A 19,167-nucleotide genomic window follows, 5' to 3' on the forward strand; every position below is an offset into this window, starting at 1 on the left:
GCATAGAGGGTTTCCTGTAAGGAAGGAGGGTCAGAAGTGATGTTTACTCTTAAAACAAAAATAAACAACAACAGAAGTGATGCTCAGATTTTTGGTCTTGGCACCCGGGGGTACAGGGCACTTGGGTTGGGGAGAAGCAGGTAATGAGGGAGAAGATAATGACAGCAGTTTGGGTGGGATCTCTGAGGGACAGCCAGGGGACATGCTCGGCTGATAGTTGAATACAAGAGTCTGAGACTCAGGAAGCCGAGGTGGGAGTATCACTTGAGCCCAGGAGTTCTCGAGCAGCCTGGGCGACATGGCAAGACCCTGTCTCTTAAAAATCTTAAAAATTAGTCCAGTGTGGTAGCTTACACCTGTAGTCCCAGCTACTTGGGAGGCTGAGACAAGAGGATGGCCTGAACCCAAGAGTTTGAGGCTGCAGTGAGCTGTGGTTGCACCACTGCACTCCAGCCTGGGCGACAGAGCAGACTGTTTCCAAAAAAAAAAAAAAAAAAAAAAAAAAAGGCTTAGGGGAGACATCATAGTAGCTGGAGACAGATGTGGGAGTCCTCGGTGATGGAGTTGGCGCTGTGGGAGCTGATGGGAGCTGGACACTATAGGAGAAACATCCAGAGAGAAGAGATGAAGCCTGAGCCAGCTCCTTGGGCAAGCCTGGGTCTGCAGAGTGGGCAGATAAGACTCTGAGGAGGAGCTTTTCAAAGAAGGAGAAGAGCAGGGTGACAAGGTGGAGCACCCGGAGGTGAGAGGTGGAGGGGAGTGAGTGGGGCCTGAGGTGGAGAACGTTCTTGCAGGAGGCGTGGCTGAGAAGGGCTGGGGAGTGATGAAGGTGGCTGGGGAGGGGTCAGGCCTGTGTGAACATGTGGATGGAGAGGCTGGAGACTAGGGGGTGAGGGCAGGCAATGGCACACAGTGAGAGGCCCCTGAGGAAGAGGTGTGGAAGGACCTGGGCCTTGCTCTTTCTTCCGAGATTCAGGAAAGGAGGATGGGAAAGGGCTCCCCAGTTTCTACCAGCTGGGAGAGTAGTGGGGCTCAGGAACCCTGGAGAAGTCTGGAGCTGCCCAGCTGGGCAGTTGGGGTGGGTGTCATGCCCAGTGGGTGAGGAGGGTTCCTCTGCTCCTCCCCGAGATCCATAACTTAGTCCTAGCCCTGAGCAGGCTTTGTGGCCCCTGGTCAGTTTCATCTCAGGAATGGTCCGGGAAAAGGTCAAGAAAGCCAGAAAATTGACTTTAGAAGCTTATTTTACAGGCCAGGCATGGCGGCTCACGCCTATAATCCCAGCACTTTGGAAGGCTGAGGCAGGCGAATCACTTGAGGTCAGGAGTTCAAGACCAGCCTGACCAACATAGTGAAACCCCATCTCTACTAAACATACAAAAATTAACTGGGTATGGTGGTGCACCCAGCTGTAATCCCAGCTACTCGGGAGGCTGATGCAGGAGAAATGCTTAAACTCAGGAGATGGAGGCTCCAGTGAGCCAAGATCTCATCGCTGTACTCCAGCCTGGGTGACAGAGTGAGACTCCATCTCAAAAAAAAAAAAGTTCATTTTACAAGATCCTGACCTTTGGCAGCAAGTAACCTGAGCTTTTGAAGAGATGAAGGAAAGAAGTTGCTTTGCAGCAGGATGAATTGAAGTTAGAGTAAAGAGAGGACTTCCAGGCCATCAGGGTAGCAAGATAGGGCAGCACACATGGAGGGGCTGGTGGCTTAGATCATCTCAGTTAATCCTTTTTTTCTTCTTTTAAATGAGAACAAGCTTATTAAGAAAGTAAAGGAATAGGCCTGGTGTGACGGCTTATGCCTGTAATCCCAGCACTTTGGAAGACCGAGGCGGGCAGATCTTGAGGTCAGGAGATCGAGACTATCCTGGCTAACCCGGTGAAACCCCATCTCTACTAAAAATACAAAAAGAAATTAGCTGGGCGTGGTGGCAGGCGCCTATAGTCCCAGCTACTCGAGGGGCTGAGGCAGGAGAATGGCATGAACCCAGGAGGTGGAGCTTGCAGGGAGTCAAGATCACAGCACTGCACTCCAGTCTGGGCAACAGAGCGAGACTCCATCTCACAAAAAAAAAAAAAAAAAGTAAAGGAATAAAAAGAGTGGTTACTCCAAGGCCTGGCGCGGTGGCTCACACCTGTAATCCCAGCACTTTGGGAGGCCGAGGTGGGCAGATCACAAGGTCAAGAGATCGAGACCATCCTGGACAACATGGTGAAACCCCATCTCTACTAAAAATTCAAAAATTAGCTGGGTGTGGTGGCAGGCGCCTGTAGTCCCAGCTATTTGGGAGGCTGAGGCAGGAGAATCACTTGAACCTGGAAGGCGGAGGTTGCAGTGAGCTGAGATCGTGCCACTGCACTCCAGCCTGGCTCCATCTCAAAAGAAAAAAAAAAAAAAAAAAGAGTGGTTACTCCATAGGCAGAGCAGCCCCTCAGTTAATCCTTTTTGCAGATGAGGACACTGAGGTTCAGAGGGTTTAAGTCACCCATCCAAGATCACCCAGCTGGTAAGTAGCTGTGCTGAAATGGGAGTCCAGGGGCTGCCTGGACCTAGGAGGGCCTTAGAGGTCTCAGGGCTGGGTCCCTGATAGGGAGGGCCTGAGCCAGAAGTGCCGCTCACCTGTTGTGATGACAGAGACAGAGCCAGAAGGAGGAGGGGAGAGAGGAGTCAGGGGTAGAGACCCAGCAAGAGTGCAGAAAGCAAGGCTGGGGAGCAAGGAGACAGCAGCGCGGGGCGGGTGAGCAAGCAGGGCAGCCGGATCCCGTAGCAATGTCTCCACAACAGGAAGCGTCTCATAACATACCTGTGGTTTGGCCAGGCCCTGGGGCTGCCTGAGTGCCCCCACTGCTCCCTCAGCTGCAGCCGCTCCGTCTGGGGTGGGTGGGGGGCTTGGAGCAGCAGGGGCCTGCTCAGGGCTGCGTTTCGTCCACCCACACTGTGGGGGTCTGCCGGTCCGCTGGGAATCTAGCGGGTGCCTGGGGTCCCGAGGCAGCAACTCTCAGGCCCCCCTTTTTATTGAGACCTCTGATCACTCACCTGTGAACTGGAATGGGAGAGTGGGCAGGTCTTTCAATTCCATGCTACCACCTAGCCCTCCTCTGCTGGTCGCCCCTAGGACAGGACTGTTTCGGAGACCGGGACTGCTGGGAGGGTCCCTGCTAGCTGATGTCCTTTCGCCTCTTCAGGCATTGCTGGGGGCCTGAAGTGAAGGGGTCTGCTTCTTGCCAATTATTTCTGTTGGGGCCCATTTGCTGCACACCACCGCCACCCTGCCACCATTGGTCTGAAAGACCCCGGAGCACTCCCCACTCCCAGCCGGTCTCCTTGGCCTCCCTGGGAGGAGGCCCAGGCTGCCACAAAATGCTGACTTGGACGAAATGCTGTTTTATGGGGATTTGCTGAAAAGGGGGGAAATCCCCGTTAAGGACTTGCAGCTGTCCAAACACCGCGTCTACCCGAGGCCGCCACCGCGCCGTCCTCTGAATCAGCGTCTCCTGTGTGCGTCCCACCTCGGGCTCCATGCCCCTGCCAGCCCTGCCTTCTTCCTGCCTTCATTTCCCAAGAGGTCACCAGAGAGGGTGATGGCTTACCCAGGGTCACAGGGTCACACAGTCAGTCACAGGCAGAGGCAGGCTTGAGCCTCAGAGCCCTGCCTCTGACCGCTGACAGCCCTGCTTGGCCACTGTTCCCCATGGGGAGAGCAAGGAACACACAGATGAAGTGTCCTCCCCTGCACACCTCTAATCCCAGAGCAGATGGTTCTTAGTTGAGGTCCTATGATTGAGGCAATGTGAGTGTTCCTCGATCTTCCCGTTCTAGCCCAGATGAGCCCCTTGGACCTGAGGAGTGGACTCCCTGGGCGAATGTGACATGTATCTGTGCAAAGCCGAGGAAAGGACTGAGTGTGTTTTTGGTGTGCCCTTTAAATCTGATGGTGAATTAAGTTCATCAAACACTGTGGAGCATCTCTGTGTGCCAGCCAAGCCCTGTACAGGGCAGAGTGGGGGAGTGTGGCAGGAAGAGAGTTGGAGAGCTAGGGGAGGAAACAAGAGCGATGACGGGGACCTTTGGGTATCGGCAGGCCTCAAGGGAGGCGTCCAGCCAGTTTCCCAAGTGTCGAGAGGGCAGAATGTACCGAGGCCAGAGAGCCCCAGGAAGGCCAGCCTGTGTGCAGGAAGCCGGGGAGGTCAGGGGGCAGTGAAAAGGAGGCAGGTGGGCCGGGGGGTCAGAGGTGTCCAGGCCCCTGTGGCTCTGGTGGTGCTGAGGTGGAGGCAAACCGTCGTCCCTTGGCTGCCGGTTGCACCATTCCAGCGGGGATCGTTTCTTTTGCAGTCCCTTGAATAGGCTACACACACCCTTCTCACCGCTGTGGGCCAGTGCGCACTCCCCAGCCCCACCCAGATGGGTGCATGCCAGGTTCCAGCTCTAAGAGCTAGGGTGAGCCTCCCCTCAAGCCCACAGGCGCTTGGAGTTGGAAGAGAGACTCTTCTGTTTGCGTCTCTCTCTGCTGTTGCTCTCTGCCTTGCTCTCCCTCCATGGCACTACATCAGAGTGGCTAGGAGCTCGGGTTTTTTATTTTTATTTTTATTTTTATTTTGAGACAGGGTCTCACTCTGTCACCCAGGCTGGAGTGCAGTGGTGCAATCAAGGCTCACTGCAGCCTCCAACTCCCAGGCTCAAGCGATCCTCCCACCTCAGCCTTCCAAGTCGCTGGGACTACAGGTGCACCACCATGCCTGGGTAATTTTTTAAATTTTTAGTAGAGATAAGGTCTCACTACATTGCCCAGGCTGGTCTTGAACTCCTGAGCTCAAGTGATCCTCCCATCTCAGCCTCCCAAAAGTGCTGGCATTACAGGTGTGAGCCACTGCGCCTAGCTGAGCTCAGGTTCTTAATGGGCCTCTTCGGAAATCCCTGAGTCTCCTCATTTGTGGACTAGCACCTCTTGCCCAGGGACACTGTTGCGTGTAAAGCCTCATGGCGGTTCCTGACACTTGGTCTTCCAGCTGCAGTCCTCACTCAGACCCTCCTCACTCATGACGACACCTCTTTGGAGTCCTGGCATCAGATCTGACCTCAGCGAGAGGAACACAGTGCAGAATGGAAGGGTCTGGGATGCGGCAAATTCAGGGAGCCAAGAGGGTGGGTCAAGGACACTTGCTGGAGGACCCACATTACCAAGGAGGGAGGAAAGGTGGGCAGCTTGTGGGAGGGCCACCTGGGCTCCTGGCTGCACTTGGGGTTGTTCTTTTGGCGACCCGCTGCCTGAGCTCCTCGAAGCCCTCTTTGCCGCGAGCACCCCGAGCACCCTCCCAGCTGTGCCCTCCATCACTCCTGACCCCCAGAGGTCAGGGTTGTTCTGGATCCTCTTGTGGTGGTGTCATGACCTTGACCATGGGCTAACCAGGCCAGAGCAGCCCCTCCCCTCCCTCAACTTCCTGCCACACACTCTGCCCCTTCCATCTGCTCCCCCATCCCCCTGCCCACGCGCCAAGAAGAACATTCTGGTTCTGTGCACATGTGGGAAGCCCCCGAGCTCGGGTGGCCAGTGCAGGAGGGCCTTCCCCTGCACAGGAGAGTGGGGACGGTGTGGTGGTTAGGGGCTGGAACTCAGGACTCGGACTGCCTGGCCTTAGGCTCTCACTGTGATGCTTTTGGTGAGTGGCCCCCTCAGGCGGTTTCCTCATCTCTTGTTTTTTTTTTATTTTGTAATTTATTTTTTATTTTTTGAGACAGAGTCTCTCTCTGTCACCCAAGCTGGAGTGCAGCGGTGCCATCTCAGCTCACTGCAACCTCTGCCTCCTGGGTTCAAGTGATTCTCCAGCCTCAGCCTCCCGAGTAGCTGGAATTACAGCCACCATGCTTGGCTTATATTGTTTTTGTTTTTTGTTTTTTGTTTTTGAGATGGAGTCTCGCTCTGTCGCCCAGGCTGGAGCACAGTGGCGTGATCTCGGCTCACTGCAAGATCTGCCTCCCAGGTTCACGCCATTCTCCTGCCTCAGCCTCCCGAGTAGCTGGGACTACAGGCGTCCGTCCACCATGCCTGGCTAATTTTTTGTATTTTTAGTAGAGACGGAGTTTCACAATGTTGGCCAGGCTGGTCTTGAACTCCTGACCTCAGGTGATCCGCCTGCCTCGGCTTCCCAACGTGCTGGGATTACAGGTGAGCCACTGCGCCCTGCCTCCTCATCTCTCTCTGTCTCTATTTTTTTTTTTTTTTTGTGAGACAGGGTCTTGCTGCTGCTCAGGCTGGAGTGCAGTGGCACAAACATGGCTCACTGCAGCCTCTACCTCCTGGGCTCAAGTGATCTTCCTGCCTCAGCCTCCTGAGTAGCCAGGACTACAGACCCGCGCCACCATGTCTGGCTAACTTTTTAATTTTTTTGGTAGAGACAGGGTTTCACTATGTGCCCAGAGTGATCTCAAAGTCTTGGGCTCAAGTGATCTTCCTGCCTAGACCTCCCAAAGTGTTAGGATTACAAGTGTGAGCCACCATGCCCGACCAGTTTCCTCATCTCTAAAACAGGGATAACATACCTCACAGGCTTGTATGAGGATTCCATGTAAAGCATGAGGCCAGTGCCTGGCAAGGTGCCCCAGCAGCATTCCCCAGTGGGTCAGGCCTGTGTAACGTGGCCTCGATGGGTTCTGCCATCAATCAGAGCAAGGTGAGGTGGGTGGCCTATGCTGAGGGGAGGCTCTGGGCGAGGCCTCAGCTGACACTTAGACTCTTATAGTTGGAGCTTCCATTCCTTCCTCTGTAAAATGGGGGTAATAACTGCAGGATCTTCATGGGTTCGTTGAGGGGATTAAAGTGAGCTGTGGCCTTTGAGGCCTGGATCGCTCCTTGGCACACAGGGACAGATGTGTCAGGTATTACTATGATGCCGAAGCTCAGGAAGGTTAAATGACTCACCTGAGGTTACAGAGTGGGTTGGTGGTAGAACTGGGATTCGAACATGAGAGCTGACAGGTCCGTGGATCTTCTCTGGAGCCCTGCATTCATTCCCGCAAAGTTCCATGTGATCCTGGGCTTGGAGAAACAGGGACCTCAAGCCCAGACCCAGCCTGGCCCGAGGGAGGCCTTCTCCCCGCACACATCCCCAGACGCGCACAACCCCCCCTCGAACTCCGCTTGTGGCCAGGCACAGGTGCAGAGAGGTCCCTGCGGAGGGTGAGGGGAGCCCAGACCAGGAATTGGAGGGGAAGTGGGACTTTCCTCGGGTGTGAAAAACACCAAATGGAACCTCCTTCGAATAATGGGAGCCCACTCTGAGCCAGGCGCGAAATCTCTACCTGTCACAGCAGTTCCAAGAAGCAGGTTTTAACCCACTTATTTTTAATTAATTAATTAATGTATTTATTTATTTATTTTGAGGCAGAGTCTCATTCTGTTACCAGGCTGGAGTGCAGTGGCACGATCTCGGCTCATTGCAAACTCCACCTCCCTGGTTCAAGCGATTCTCCTGCCTCAGCCTCCTGAGTAGCTGGGACTACAGGTGCATGCCACCATGTCCAGCTAATTTTTGTATTTTTAGTAGAGATGAGGGTTCACCATGTTGGCCAGGATGGTCTCGATCTCCTGACCTCAGGTGATCCACTCACCTCAGCCTCCCAAAGTGCTGAGATTTACAGGCATGAGCCATTGTGCCCAGCCTATTTTTTATTTTTTGAGGCGGAGTTTTGCTCTTGTCACCCAGGTTGGAGTACAATGGCACAATCTCGGTTCACCTCAAGCTCTGCCTCCCGGGTTCAAGCAATTCTCCTGCTGCAGCCTCCCAAGAAACTGGGATTACAGGTGCCTGCTGCCCCGCCGGGCCATTTTTTGTGTTTTTAGTGGAGATGGAGTTTCATCATGTTGGCCAGGCTGGTCCTGAACTCCTGACCTCAGGTGATCTGCCTGCCTCAGCCTCCCAAAGTGCTGGGATTACAGGCATGAGCCACAGTGCCTGGTTAACCCACTTTGAAAAAATAACAGGTGGGAGCTGGGTGTGGTGGCTCACGCCTGTAATCCCAGCATTTTGGGAGGCTGAGGTGGGTGGATCACCTGAGGTCAGGAGTTTGAGACCAGCCTGGCCAACACAGTGAAACCCCCTCTCTACTAAAAGTACAAAAATTAGCCCAGCGTGGTGGTGTGCGCCTGTAATCCCAGCTACTCTGGAGGCAGAGGCAGGAGAATAGCTTGAACCCAGGAGGCAGAGGTTGCAGTGAGCCGAGATTGTGCCATTGCATTCCAGCCTGGGTGACGGCAGCGAAATTCTGTCTCAAAAAAAAAAGAAAAGGAAAGAAAAAAAAAAAAACAGATGTGGGTCTGGTGCGGTGGTCCATACCTGTAATCTCAGCACTTTGGGAGGCTGAGGCGGGCGGATCACAAGGTCAGGAGATCAGGACCATCCGGGGTAACACGTTGAAACCCCATCTCGGCCGGGCGCGGTGGCTCAAGCCTGTAATCCCAGCACTTTGGGAGGCCGAGACGGGCGGATCATGAGGTCAGGAGATCGAGACCATCCTGGCTGACACGGTGAAACCCCGTCTCTACTAAAAAATACAAAAAACTAGCCGGGCGAGGTGGCGGGCGCCTGTAGTCCCAGATACTCGGGAGGCTGAGGCAGGAGAATGGCGTGAACCCGGGATGTGGAGCTTGCAGTGAGCCGAGATCTGGCCACTGCACTCCAGCCTGGGTGGCAGAGCGAGACTCCGTCTCAAAAAAAAAAAAAAAAAAAAAAAAAAAAAAAAAAAAAGAAACCCCATCTCTACTAAAAATACAAAAAGTTAGTTGGGTGTGGTGGCGGGCACCTGTAGTCTCAGCTACTTGGGAGGCTGAGGCAGGAGAATGGCGTGAACCCGGGAGGCAGAGCTTGCAGTGAGCCAAGATCACATCACTGCATTTCAGCCTGGGCAACAGAGCGAGACTCCATCTCAAAAACAAACAAACAAACAAAAAACAGGTGTGGTGCTGTGGCTCACGCCTGTAATCCCAACACTTTGGGAGGTTGAGGTGAGAGGATCGCTTGAGCCCAGGAGTTCGAGACCAGCTTGGACAACATGGTAAAACCCTGTCTCTACGAAAAATAGAAAAAATTAGCCAGGTATGGTGGCGCATGCCTGTGGCCCCAGCTACTCTGGAGGCTGAGGCGGGAGGAGCACTTGAGCCTGGGAGGTTGAGACCAGCCTGGGCAACAAAGTGAGACCTCGTCTGTACAAAAAAATTTCTTTTTATAGCTGAACCTGGTGGCATATGCCTGTAGTTCCAGCTCCTCTGGAGACTGAGATGAGAGGATCGCTTGAGCCCAGGAAGTCGAGGATTCAGTGAACTGTGATTCTGCCTCTATACTCCAGCCTGGGCAACAGAGCAAGACCCTGTCTCAGAAAACAAAATCAAAAAAACTTTCTGGCTGGGCATGGTGGCTCATGCTTATAATCCCAGAAATTTTGGAGGCCAAAGTGGGAGAACTGCTTGAGCCCAGGGGATTGAGACCAGCCTGGGCAACACAGTGGGACCCTGTCTTTACGTAAAATAGAAAAAATTAGCCAGGCATGGTGGCACGTGCCTGTGGTCCCAGCTACTTGGGAGGCTGAGGTGGGAGGATTGCTTGAGCTTGGGAGGCCGTGGCTGCAGTGAGCCATGATTGTGCCAACTGTATTCCAGTCTGGGCAACAGAGTGACACTGCGTATCCAAAAACGAAATAAAATAACAGCTTTAGGCCAGGTGCAGTGGCTCACGCCTGTAATTCCTGCTCTTTGGGAGGCTGAGGCAAGCTGATCACTAGAAGTCAGGAGTTCAAGACCAGCCTGGCCAACATGGCAAGACCCTGTCTCTACTAAAAAATACAAAAATTAACCAGGCGTGGTGGAACATGCCTATAATTCCAGCTACTCCGGAGGCTGAGGCAGGAGAATCATTTGAACCCGGGAGGTGGAGGTTGCTGTGAACTGAGATCACGCCACTGTGCTCCAGACTGCACGAAAGACTGAGACTCCATCTCAAAAAAGAAAAAGAGAGCAGAATTCAACCCCTGAGCCACCTGTTTGCCACCTTGGCTTTAGATGCCTTTTTTTTTTTTTTTTTTCCTGAGACGGATCTCACTCTGTCCCCCAGGCTGGAGTGCAGTGGGACAATCTTGGCTCACTGCAGCTTCTGCCTCCTGGGTTCAAGCAATTTTCCTGCCTCAGCCTCCCAAGTAGCTGGGATTATAGGTTCACGCCACGACGCCCAGCTAATTTTTGTATTTTTAGTAGAGACTGGGTTTCCACCATGTTGACCAGGCTGGTCACAAACTCCTGACCTCAAGTGATTCACCCACCTCAGCCACCCAAAGTGTTGGGATTACAGGTGTGAGCCACCGCACCGGGCTAGATGCTGGTATTCCTGAGGATGATCATTTGCCCTTCTGACTCACAATTCTGAAATAAATCACATCAATTCTGAGGACTTAAATTACTGCCTCGGTGAGAGGCTGTGTGGTGTATTTAAGAGCATAGATCCAGAGCTGGATTACTGGAGTTGGAACCTTGGCTCTGGCACTTAGTAATTGTGTAGCTTTGATTACCTCACACAACTGTTTTTTGGTTTTATGTTGTCCAAGACACTGCCTGGGATTACAGGCATTAGCCACTGCACCCCACCTGCATACAACCTTTTGTTCCCTCATCTGTAAAATGGCAAGAGTGAAGGCACATACCTCATAGGGTTACTGTGAGGAATCAATAAGTAAATGTATATAAAGATCCAACAGGCCGGGCATGGTGGCTCACGCCTGTAATCCCAGCACTTTGGGAGGCCGGGGCGGGCGGATCACAGGGTCAGGAGATCGAGACCACGGTGAAACCCTATCTCTACTATAAATACAAAAAATTAGCTGGGCATGGTGGCAGGCCCCTGTACCCCTGTAATCCCAGCTACTCAGGAAGCTGAGGCAGGAGAATCTCTTGAACCCAGGAGGCAGAGCTTACAGTGAGCAGAGACGGCACCACTGCACTCCAGCCTAGGCGACAGAACAAGACTCCATCTCAAAAACAACAACAACAACAACAACAAAAAAAACAAAACAAAAAACCCCCAGCTTTATAGAGATACAATTCACACATCATACAATTGGCCCATTCAGTGTACACTGCAGTGTTTTTTTTACTGTGTTCATAGAGCTGTGCAACTATCACCACAATGATTTTTTGAACATTTTCATCTCCCCTAAAAGAAACCCTGGGCCCATTAGTCGTCACTTCCCATCTCCTCCTCCCCCAGCCTTAGGCAGCCACTGATCCACTTTCTGTCTCTATGGATTTGCCTATTCTGGCCATTTCATAGAGATGGGATCACACAACATGTGCATTCTGTATCTCGCTTTTCACTGTTTTCAAGACTCATCTGTGTTGTAGCAGGTGTCAAGACTTCCTTCCTCTTATATATATATTTTTTGAGATGAGGTCTCACTCTGTCGCCCAGGCTGGAGTGCAGCTCACTGCAATCTCCACCTCCTGGGCTCAAGTGATCCTCCCTCTTCAGCCCCTGAGTAGCTGGGACCACAGCACGCCCACACCTGGCTAATTTTTTGTTTGTTTGTTTTGTAGAGATGGGGTTTCACCAGGTTGCCCAGACTAGTCTCAAACTCCTGGGCTTAAGCAATTCACCCGCCTCTGCCTCCTAACATACTGGGATTACAGGCATGAGCTACTGTGCTTAGCCTATTTATAGATATATTTTTAAATCTGGGGTCTTGCTATGTTGCCTAGGCTGGTTTTAAATTCAGGGCTCAAGCAATCCTCCCACCTCAGCCTCCCGAGTAGCTGGGACTACTGCAGGTGCACACCACCATGCCCAGCCTGTACTTCATTCATTTTCATTGCTGAGTAATATTCCATTGTATGGCGGTACCACATTTTCTTTGTCCATGGACATTTGCATTGTCTCTACTTTTGGCTGCTGTGAATATGGCTCTTATGCACATTCACATACAGGTTATTGTGTGGACATCCTTTCTCATTTCACGGATGAGGAGACCTCCTGCCCAGGCTCCCGCAGCTGGGAAGGGGAAGGGGAAGACTGCCTGGCCGGTTCCGGAGTCTGTGCTTCTTCCCCACCCAAGCTTTGTTCTCTGAGTTGAGCCAAATGCTGTGACAAGCATAGGTCAGGGCACAAAGAAGCGAGGCTTTATAGAGGAAGGGATGACAGCTTCCCAGGGCCATAAAAGATGAGTAGGGGAGGAAGATAACATCGCAGGCAGAGAAATAGCAGGCGCAAAGGCCAGAAGTATTAAGGTGCCCGGTGCCTGGGAACTTCAAGTTCTGGTTTACTGGGTGGAGGTGTGGGGAGGTGAGGGGTAAAGAAAGGGATAGCAGGCAATAGAGTTGGAGACACAGGCACAGAGTAGGTTAGAAAGGCCTTGAATGCAGGCTGGGCGCAGTGGCTCATGCCTGTAACCCTAACACTTTGGGAGGCTGAGGCAACCAGATCACCTGAGGTCAGGAGTTCGGGACCAGCCTGGACAACATGGCGAAACCCCATCTCTATTAAGAATACAAAAATTGGCCGGGCGCGGTGGCTCACGCCTGTAATCCCAGCAGTTTGGGAGGCCGAGGCGGGTGGATCACAAGGTCAGAAGATGGAGACCATCCTGGCTAACACGGTGAAACCTCGTCTCTACTAAAAATACAAAAGAAAGGAGACGGGCGTGGTGGCGGGCGCCTGTAGTCCCAGCTACTCGGGAGGCTGAGGCAGGAGAATGGCGTGATCCCGGGAGGTGGAACTTGCAGTGAGCCGAGATGGCGCCACTGCACTCCAGCCTGGGTGACAGAGTGAGACTCCATCTCAAAAAAAAAAAAAAAAAAAAAAAAAAAAAAAAAAAAAAAGGCCGGGCGCGGTGGCTCAAGCCTGTAATCCCAGCACTTTGGGAGGCCGAGGCGGGCGGATCACAAGGTCAGGAGATCGAGACCACAGTGAAACCCCGTCTCTACTAAAAATACAAAAAATTAGCCCGGCGCGGTGGCGGGCGCCTGTAGTCCTAGCTACTCAGGAGGCTGAGGCAGGAGAATGGCGTGAACCCAGGAGGCGGAGCTTGCAGTGAGCCGAGATCGCGCCACTGCACTCCAGCCTGGGCAACAGCGTGAGACTCCGTCTCAAAAAAAAAAAAAAAAAAAAAAAAAAAAAAAAAGCCAGGCGTGGTGGCACATGCCTATAATTCCAGCTACTTGGGAGGCTAAGGCATGAGAATCACTTGAACCTGGGAGGCGGATGTTGCAGTGAGCCAGGATGGTGCCATTGCACATTGCACTGGGAGAGCAAAATTATGTCTCAGGAAAAAAAAAAAAAGCCTTGAATGCTATAGTAAGCACCATAGACTTGATCCCAAATGTGTGTGGCAGGGAGTCCAGAAGAGCATCAGCAGAAGGTAGAGTCAGACAGACCTAAGACAAATCCTAGCTCTGCTTCCTCAAGGCCTTTGCTTTAGTTTTATCATCTGGAAAATGGAGATGACAATAATAATACTTTGTTAAAGTGTTTTGAGCATTAAGTGAGTTCATGTCCCTAAGAGCTCAGCCTAGTGCCTGGCAGACAGCTGGCCCAGCAATGGAAATGGGTGTTGACATCCAAGAGCTTTTAGCAGGGGAGGTCAGACTGCTCTAGAAGGCACGCCTGGCTTCAGAGAGTGGCTGGCTGGTTTTGAGGAGGCGCTGTCCTGGGGAGGCTGGGCCCTCGGAGATGGTGGGGGAGATGCACAGCCACAGGCATGGTCTGAAGAAGTTTAGGAGGTGGCTTAGGCAGACCCCCACGACTTTGGAAATTGCTTGTGAATAATATCTAAATTCGGAATTGCTTCTCAGTCTTTTGACTAAAATGGAGTGTAATCTCTAAATTCTGATCTTTTGGTGACCCCGGGTCTGGTGCCCGAGGGCTGGCTTGATGACTTTCTCTGTTCTTCTCTGCAGCACGTCCGCGGACGCCATGCGGGGGACTCTGACACCCCTGTCTTCGCTGCTGCTGCTGCTACTGGTGCTGGGGTGTGGGCCGCGGGCGTCCTCTGGTGGCGGGGCCGGCGGGGCAGCAGGCTATGCCCCGGTGAAGTACATCCAGCCCATGCAGAAAGGACCTGTGGGACCGCCCTTCCGTGAGGGCAAAGGCCAGTACCTGGGTGAGAGCCTCCTCACCGCACAGTGCCTCAAATCGCTCCCAACCCCCGAATCCCCTGCCTCCCTGACAGCCATCAGATCTCAGGTGCCCCCCACAGCCCCTCATTCCTCACCAATCTTCCCACCTCCACTGTTTTTCCTAATACCCCAGAGGGCCTGGAAACGGGTGCAGTTGGCTGGCACAGGTGGTCTTCCCAGGGGCAGATGAACTGGGAAGTTGGGAGGTGGGGCTCTGCTCCCACCGGCTCTAAGGTGGGCTGCTGGTGCCACCTGGTGGCCACTCCACCTTCAGGTCATGCAGGGATGAGAGGTGAGAATCAGCCAGGCTCATGGAGGAGGCCCAGCCTGGGTAGGTTGGGTGTTAGGAGCCCTTGGTGAGGACACCCTGTCGCCCCCAACCACCCCCAAAGCCCGTCTTCCATGAGAGCAAGGAGGGGCAGCCCCATTCTTCCTCTCCCGCGTACCTCATACTGGAATGGGGAAGGGGTAGATGGGGTCCGCTGTCCCCACAGTTCAGGCCCCTGACTGCCCCCTTCTCTTTCTTTCTTAGAAATGCCTCTACCGCTGCTGCCAATGGACCTGAAGGGAGAGCCTGGCCCCCCCGGGAAGCCTGGGCCTCGGGGTCCCCCTGGTCCCCCCGGCTTCCCAGGAAAACCAGGCACGGGAAAGCCAGGACTCCATGGGCAGCCTGGCCCTGCTGGCCCCCCTGGCTTCTCCCGGATGGGCAAGGCTGGTCCCCCAGGGCTTCCTGGCAAAGTCGGACCACCAGGGCAGCCGGGGCTTCGGGGGGAGCCAGGAATACGAGGGGACCAGGGCCTCCGGGGGCCCCCAGGACCCCCTGGCCTCCCGGGCCCCTCAGGCATTACTATCCCTGGAAAACCAGGTGCCCAGGGGGTGCCAGGACCCCCAGGATTCCAGGGGGAGCCAGGGCCCCAGGGGGAGCCTGGGCCCCCAGGTGATCGAGGCCTCAAGGGGGATCATGGAGTGGGCCAGCCCGGGCTGCCTGGGGCCCCAGGGCAGGGGGGTGCCCCTGGTCCCCCGGGCCTCCCTGGTGCAGCTGGCTTAGGCAAACCCGGTTTGGATGGGCTTCCTGGGGCCCCAGGAGACAAGGGTGAGTCTGGGCCTCCTGGAGTTCCAGGCCCCAGGGGGGAGCCAGGCGCTGTGGGCCCAAAAGGACCCCCTGGAGTAGATGGTGTGGGGGTCCCAGGGGCAGCAGGGTTGCCAGGGCCACAGGGCCCATCAGGGGCCAAAGGGGAACCAGGGACCCGGGGCCCCCCTGGGCTGATAGGCCCCACTGGCTATGGGATGCCAGGACTGCCAGGCCCCAAGGGGGATAGGGGCCCAGCTGGGGTCCCAGGGCTCTTGGGGGACAGGGGTGAGCCAGGGGAGGATGGGGAGCCAGGGGAGCAGGGCCCACAGGGTCTTGGGGGTCCCCCTGGACTTCCTGGGTCTGCAGGGCTTCCTGGCAGACGTGGCCCCCCTGGGCCTAAGGGTGAGGCAGGGCCTGGAGGACCCCCAGGAGTGCCTGGCATTCGAGGTGACCAGGGGCCTAGTGGCCTGGCTGGGAAACCAGGGCTCCCAGGTGAGAGGGGACTTCCTGGGGCCCATGGACCCCCTGGACCAACTGGGCCCAAGGGTGAGCCGGGTTTCACAGGCCGACCTGGAGGACCAGGGGTGGCAGGAGCCCTGGGGCAGAAAGGTGACTTGGGGCTCCCTGGGCAGCCTGGCCTGAGGGGTCCCTCAGGAATCCCAGGACTCCAGGGTCCAGCTGGCCCTATTGGGCCTCAAGGTCTGCCAGGCCTGAAGGGTGAACCAGGCCTGCCAGGGCCCCCTGGAGAGGGGAAAGCAGGGGAACCTGGCACGGCTGGGCCCACGGGGCCCCCAGGGGTCCCTGGCTCCCCTGGAATCACAGGCCCTCCTGGGCCTCCCGGGCCTCCGGGACCCCCTGGTGCCCCTGGGGCCTTCGATGAGACTGGCATTGCAGGCTTGCACCTGCCCAACGGCGGTGTGGAGGGCGCCGTGCTGGGCAAGGGGGGCAAGCCACAATTTGGGCTGGGCGAGCTGTCTGCCCATGCCACACCGGCCTTCACTGCAGTGCTCACCTCGCCCTTCCCCGCCTCGGGCATGCCTGTGAAATTTGACCGGACTCTCTACAATGGCCACAGCGGCTACAACCCAGCCACTGGCATCTTCACCTGCCCTGTGGGCGGCGTCTACTACTTTGCTTACCATGTGCACGTCAAGGGCACCAACGTGTGGGTGGCCCTGTACAAGAACAACGTGCCGGCCACCTATACCTACGATGAATACAAGAAGGGCTACCTGGACCAGGCATCTGGCGGGGCCGTGCTCCAGCTGCGGCCCAACGACCAGGTCTGGGTGCAGATGCCGTCGGACCAGGCCAACGGCCTCTACTCCACGGAGTACATCCACTCCTCCTTTTCAGGATTCTTGCTCTGCCCCACATAACCCGCGGGGGGCCCTGCTGCCCTGGCCTCCTCCTCTTTAGTGGTAGAGCGACCTTTTCAGTTACAAAGAACCTCCATTTAAAGAAAAAAAAAACCAAAAGCTGAACAGAGGCAGCCGTGGCCTTGGCCCGAGGAGAGTGACTTGCTTTCTCCCTGCATGCAGGTTGAGATTGTTTCTGGAAGGGGCTGGCCTGAGTTTCCTTCCCCCAAATGTCTGTGCAGTGTCAGGGTTGCACCCCATGGGCCCTGGGGTACACAGCCCAGCCCCTTGTGAGTCCTGGCCTCTGCTGGGCCCTGAACGAGCTGAGAGGGAGCCCAGCTCCCCACCCCGCCACCTGGGGAGATGGCCCTTCCCACTGGCTCCCTGATGGCACCTGCTGGAGGAATGGGGCACGGCCTCCCTCACAGCCCTTGGCTGGGACTCCTCCAGCTCCCCGTGGGACCTCCAGCATATAACAGTGGACTAAGGACTGTGGGGTTTCCCTCCAAGGGAAAGGGAGAAGAGGGGACCATTGAGGTGACGAGTGTGGACGCCCTGCCAGGACTGCAGCCCCCATGGTGATGCTGTGGCATCAGACATGTCCGTGGCGGGCACAGTGCCTGTTGCCCTGGGAAAGGGCAACCCCCTTTCACTGCTCCAGTGGCAGCCATGGGGAAGGCGGTTTGTGAGGGCTCGGGGCACAGACCTGGGGCAGGAGGCAGCTCTTCACATCCATCCCCGTTTCTCCTGGGCTGCCCCCACCAGCTTTGGCTGTTTAGCTTGAGGGCAGCACAGAGGCCCCTGGGACACCTACGGGTCAGAAAGATCAACCTCTGTGAAGTGTCTAGAAGTGTCTAGCACAGATGGTGGCAGAGGCGGAATCGACCATGACCAAACATGAGCACTCCTCCCTTTCTCCCCTTCTACCTGCTGCGGGCCGGGCTCGTTTTCTCATACAACATCGTTAAGAGGATCTTTGCCACCCCAGCCAGGTGTCCCCAAGGCAGAGCCCTCGTTTGGCCCTCTCAACAGGGTGCATGCGAGCTGGGGGATGGACAGCTCCCACTTGCTTTTCCTTGATAAGAACCATATGGTGGGTTCATCTTTGGGGGCTTCCTCTCCTTCCACCCTCCGGTTCCAATTTCCTGTTCTAAGCAGGACTAGGGCCCAGGAGGCTAAGGCTTGGAGAGAAAGGGTGCCAGCAGTTCCCTTTGGAATGAGTTGGCTCTGGACGTTTCTGCCATTTTCCCCAATCGGAGCTCCTCTGCAGGAAACGGGCAGGATGCCCCTGCCAACCCCAGTCCCTTGTTCAAGCTGAGTGGATAAAGCTGAGATTAGCGCTGGGCGTGGTAGATATTCCTGCCCGTGCAAAGATGGCCACTTTCCCCGCAACTTCAGGGCCTCGCGCTCGGCCCTCGCCAGGCCAGCCCCACTCCCTGTACCAAGTGTGAACTGGGGTCTTTCGGTCTGTGATCTTGTTGCACTGCTCCAAGTCTGGCCATGTCCAGGCGGTCCATGTTGAAATGAAGGATGGCTGCTGACTTCTGACTGGCTGAGCAGTGGGTTCCCTCAGGCTCCTTGCCGCCCCTCCTCCCCTGCCTACAATTTCTCCCAACAAAGCAGGCTGTTTGACTGCTCACTTCTTCAAAAGGAGAAATGAAAACCCAAATCTGCCCAAGTGACACTTGAAAAGGTTTTGGCTGGGGTTCCTGGTGGATTTCTTACTACCTAACGCCCAAGAGAACCAACTAAGGACTCTCAAACCATACCTGTTGGAGGTTCTTTGCTCAACCTCTTCTTCCCTAGGTCAAAGCCACTATCATCTGATGTGTTAGGGATGGGTTCTGATTGGCAGAAATTAATCAGCTCCCAATGGGAGCCCAGGGAACTAAGTAGGGTCCCAAGAAAAAAAATGGGAGCTATTTCACAGAGCTGAGCTTCTGCCGAATTTCATTCCTCAAGCCTTTCAGGAGGGGTGGTTGGCGTTTCTAAAATGTTTATGGGATTTGAGTTGCAGGTGTCCACTTAACTGACTAGCTTTGATAAACAATGTCAGATTTTAACTATGAAAACGACATTACCTTGTGCATTTTTATATTCTGATTCCTATTTTTTTTTAAGATTAAAGTTTAAATGTTTTCCACTAGTCATTTCACTTCTAACTTGGTATAGGAAGCTTAGCTCTCTATATACCTATCATGTGCCCTGTATCACAGAAGATCAGGAAAAATGCACTTGGGAATCAAAGAAAATGGAACTTCTTTTTGAAAAGACAAGCAACCGTGTTAACTATATTGACACAACCTCAATAAAACCTGTTGTATAAAACAGCACTGTGCTGAAACTGGTACTGACACAGAGGTATCTCAAGCCTCTGGGTTCTGTAAGGCGTCCAGGAAGCTCTCTGGGGCTCATGTGCCTGCTCTTAAGGATCGTGCACTCCTCACCAGCTCCCTAACCTGGATTTCTGTCACCACCACATCAGAAGTGCCTGATGCGCATAAGCTGCCAAGGCCGTGCACCAGGCAAATGCCAAGAGGCATTTTAAGAAACCAAAGGCAGGTAGTGGCTGGAGCTGGGGGCGATGG

The 19,167-nt window shown here is 54.6% G+C and overlaps 1 protein-coding gene across 2 annotated transcripts in view; it reads left to right on the forward strand.

The window, feature by feature from the left end:
- Positions 1-18,976, forward strand: part of LOC105494712 (collagen type VIII alpha 2 chain) — a 33,206-nt gene extending 14,230 nt beyond the window's left edge. Inside the window, exons 3-4 of one of the 2 annotated variants that reach the window (XM_011763428.3) lie at positions 13,931-14,133; positions 14,682-18,976. In XM_011763428.3, the coding sequence (XP_011761730.1) occupies positions 13,947-14,133; positions 14,682-16,600 (2,106 nt within the window). In that variant the 5' untranslated portion in view covers positions 13,931-13,946 and the 3' untranslated portion in view covers positions 16,601-18,976. Of the gene's footprint in view, positions 1-13,754; positions 14,134-14,681 lie in introns of those variants that run through there. The other variant, XM_024796890.2, reaches the window with a different exon arrangement.
- The last annotated feature ends 191 nt before the right edge of the window (positions 18,977-19,167 follow it).

This window comes from Macaca nemestrina, chromosome 1 (assembly GCF_043159975.1).
Source record: "Macaca nemestrina isolate mMacNem1 chromosome 1, mMacNem.hap1, whole genome shotgun sequence".
Classification (NCBI taxonomy): domain Eukaryota; kingdom Metazoa; phylum Chordata; class Mammalia; order Primates; family Cercopithecidae; genus Macaca; species Macaca nemestrina.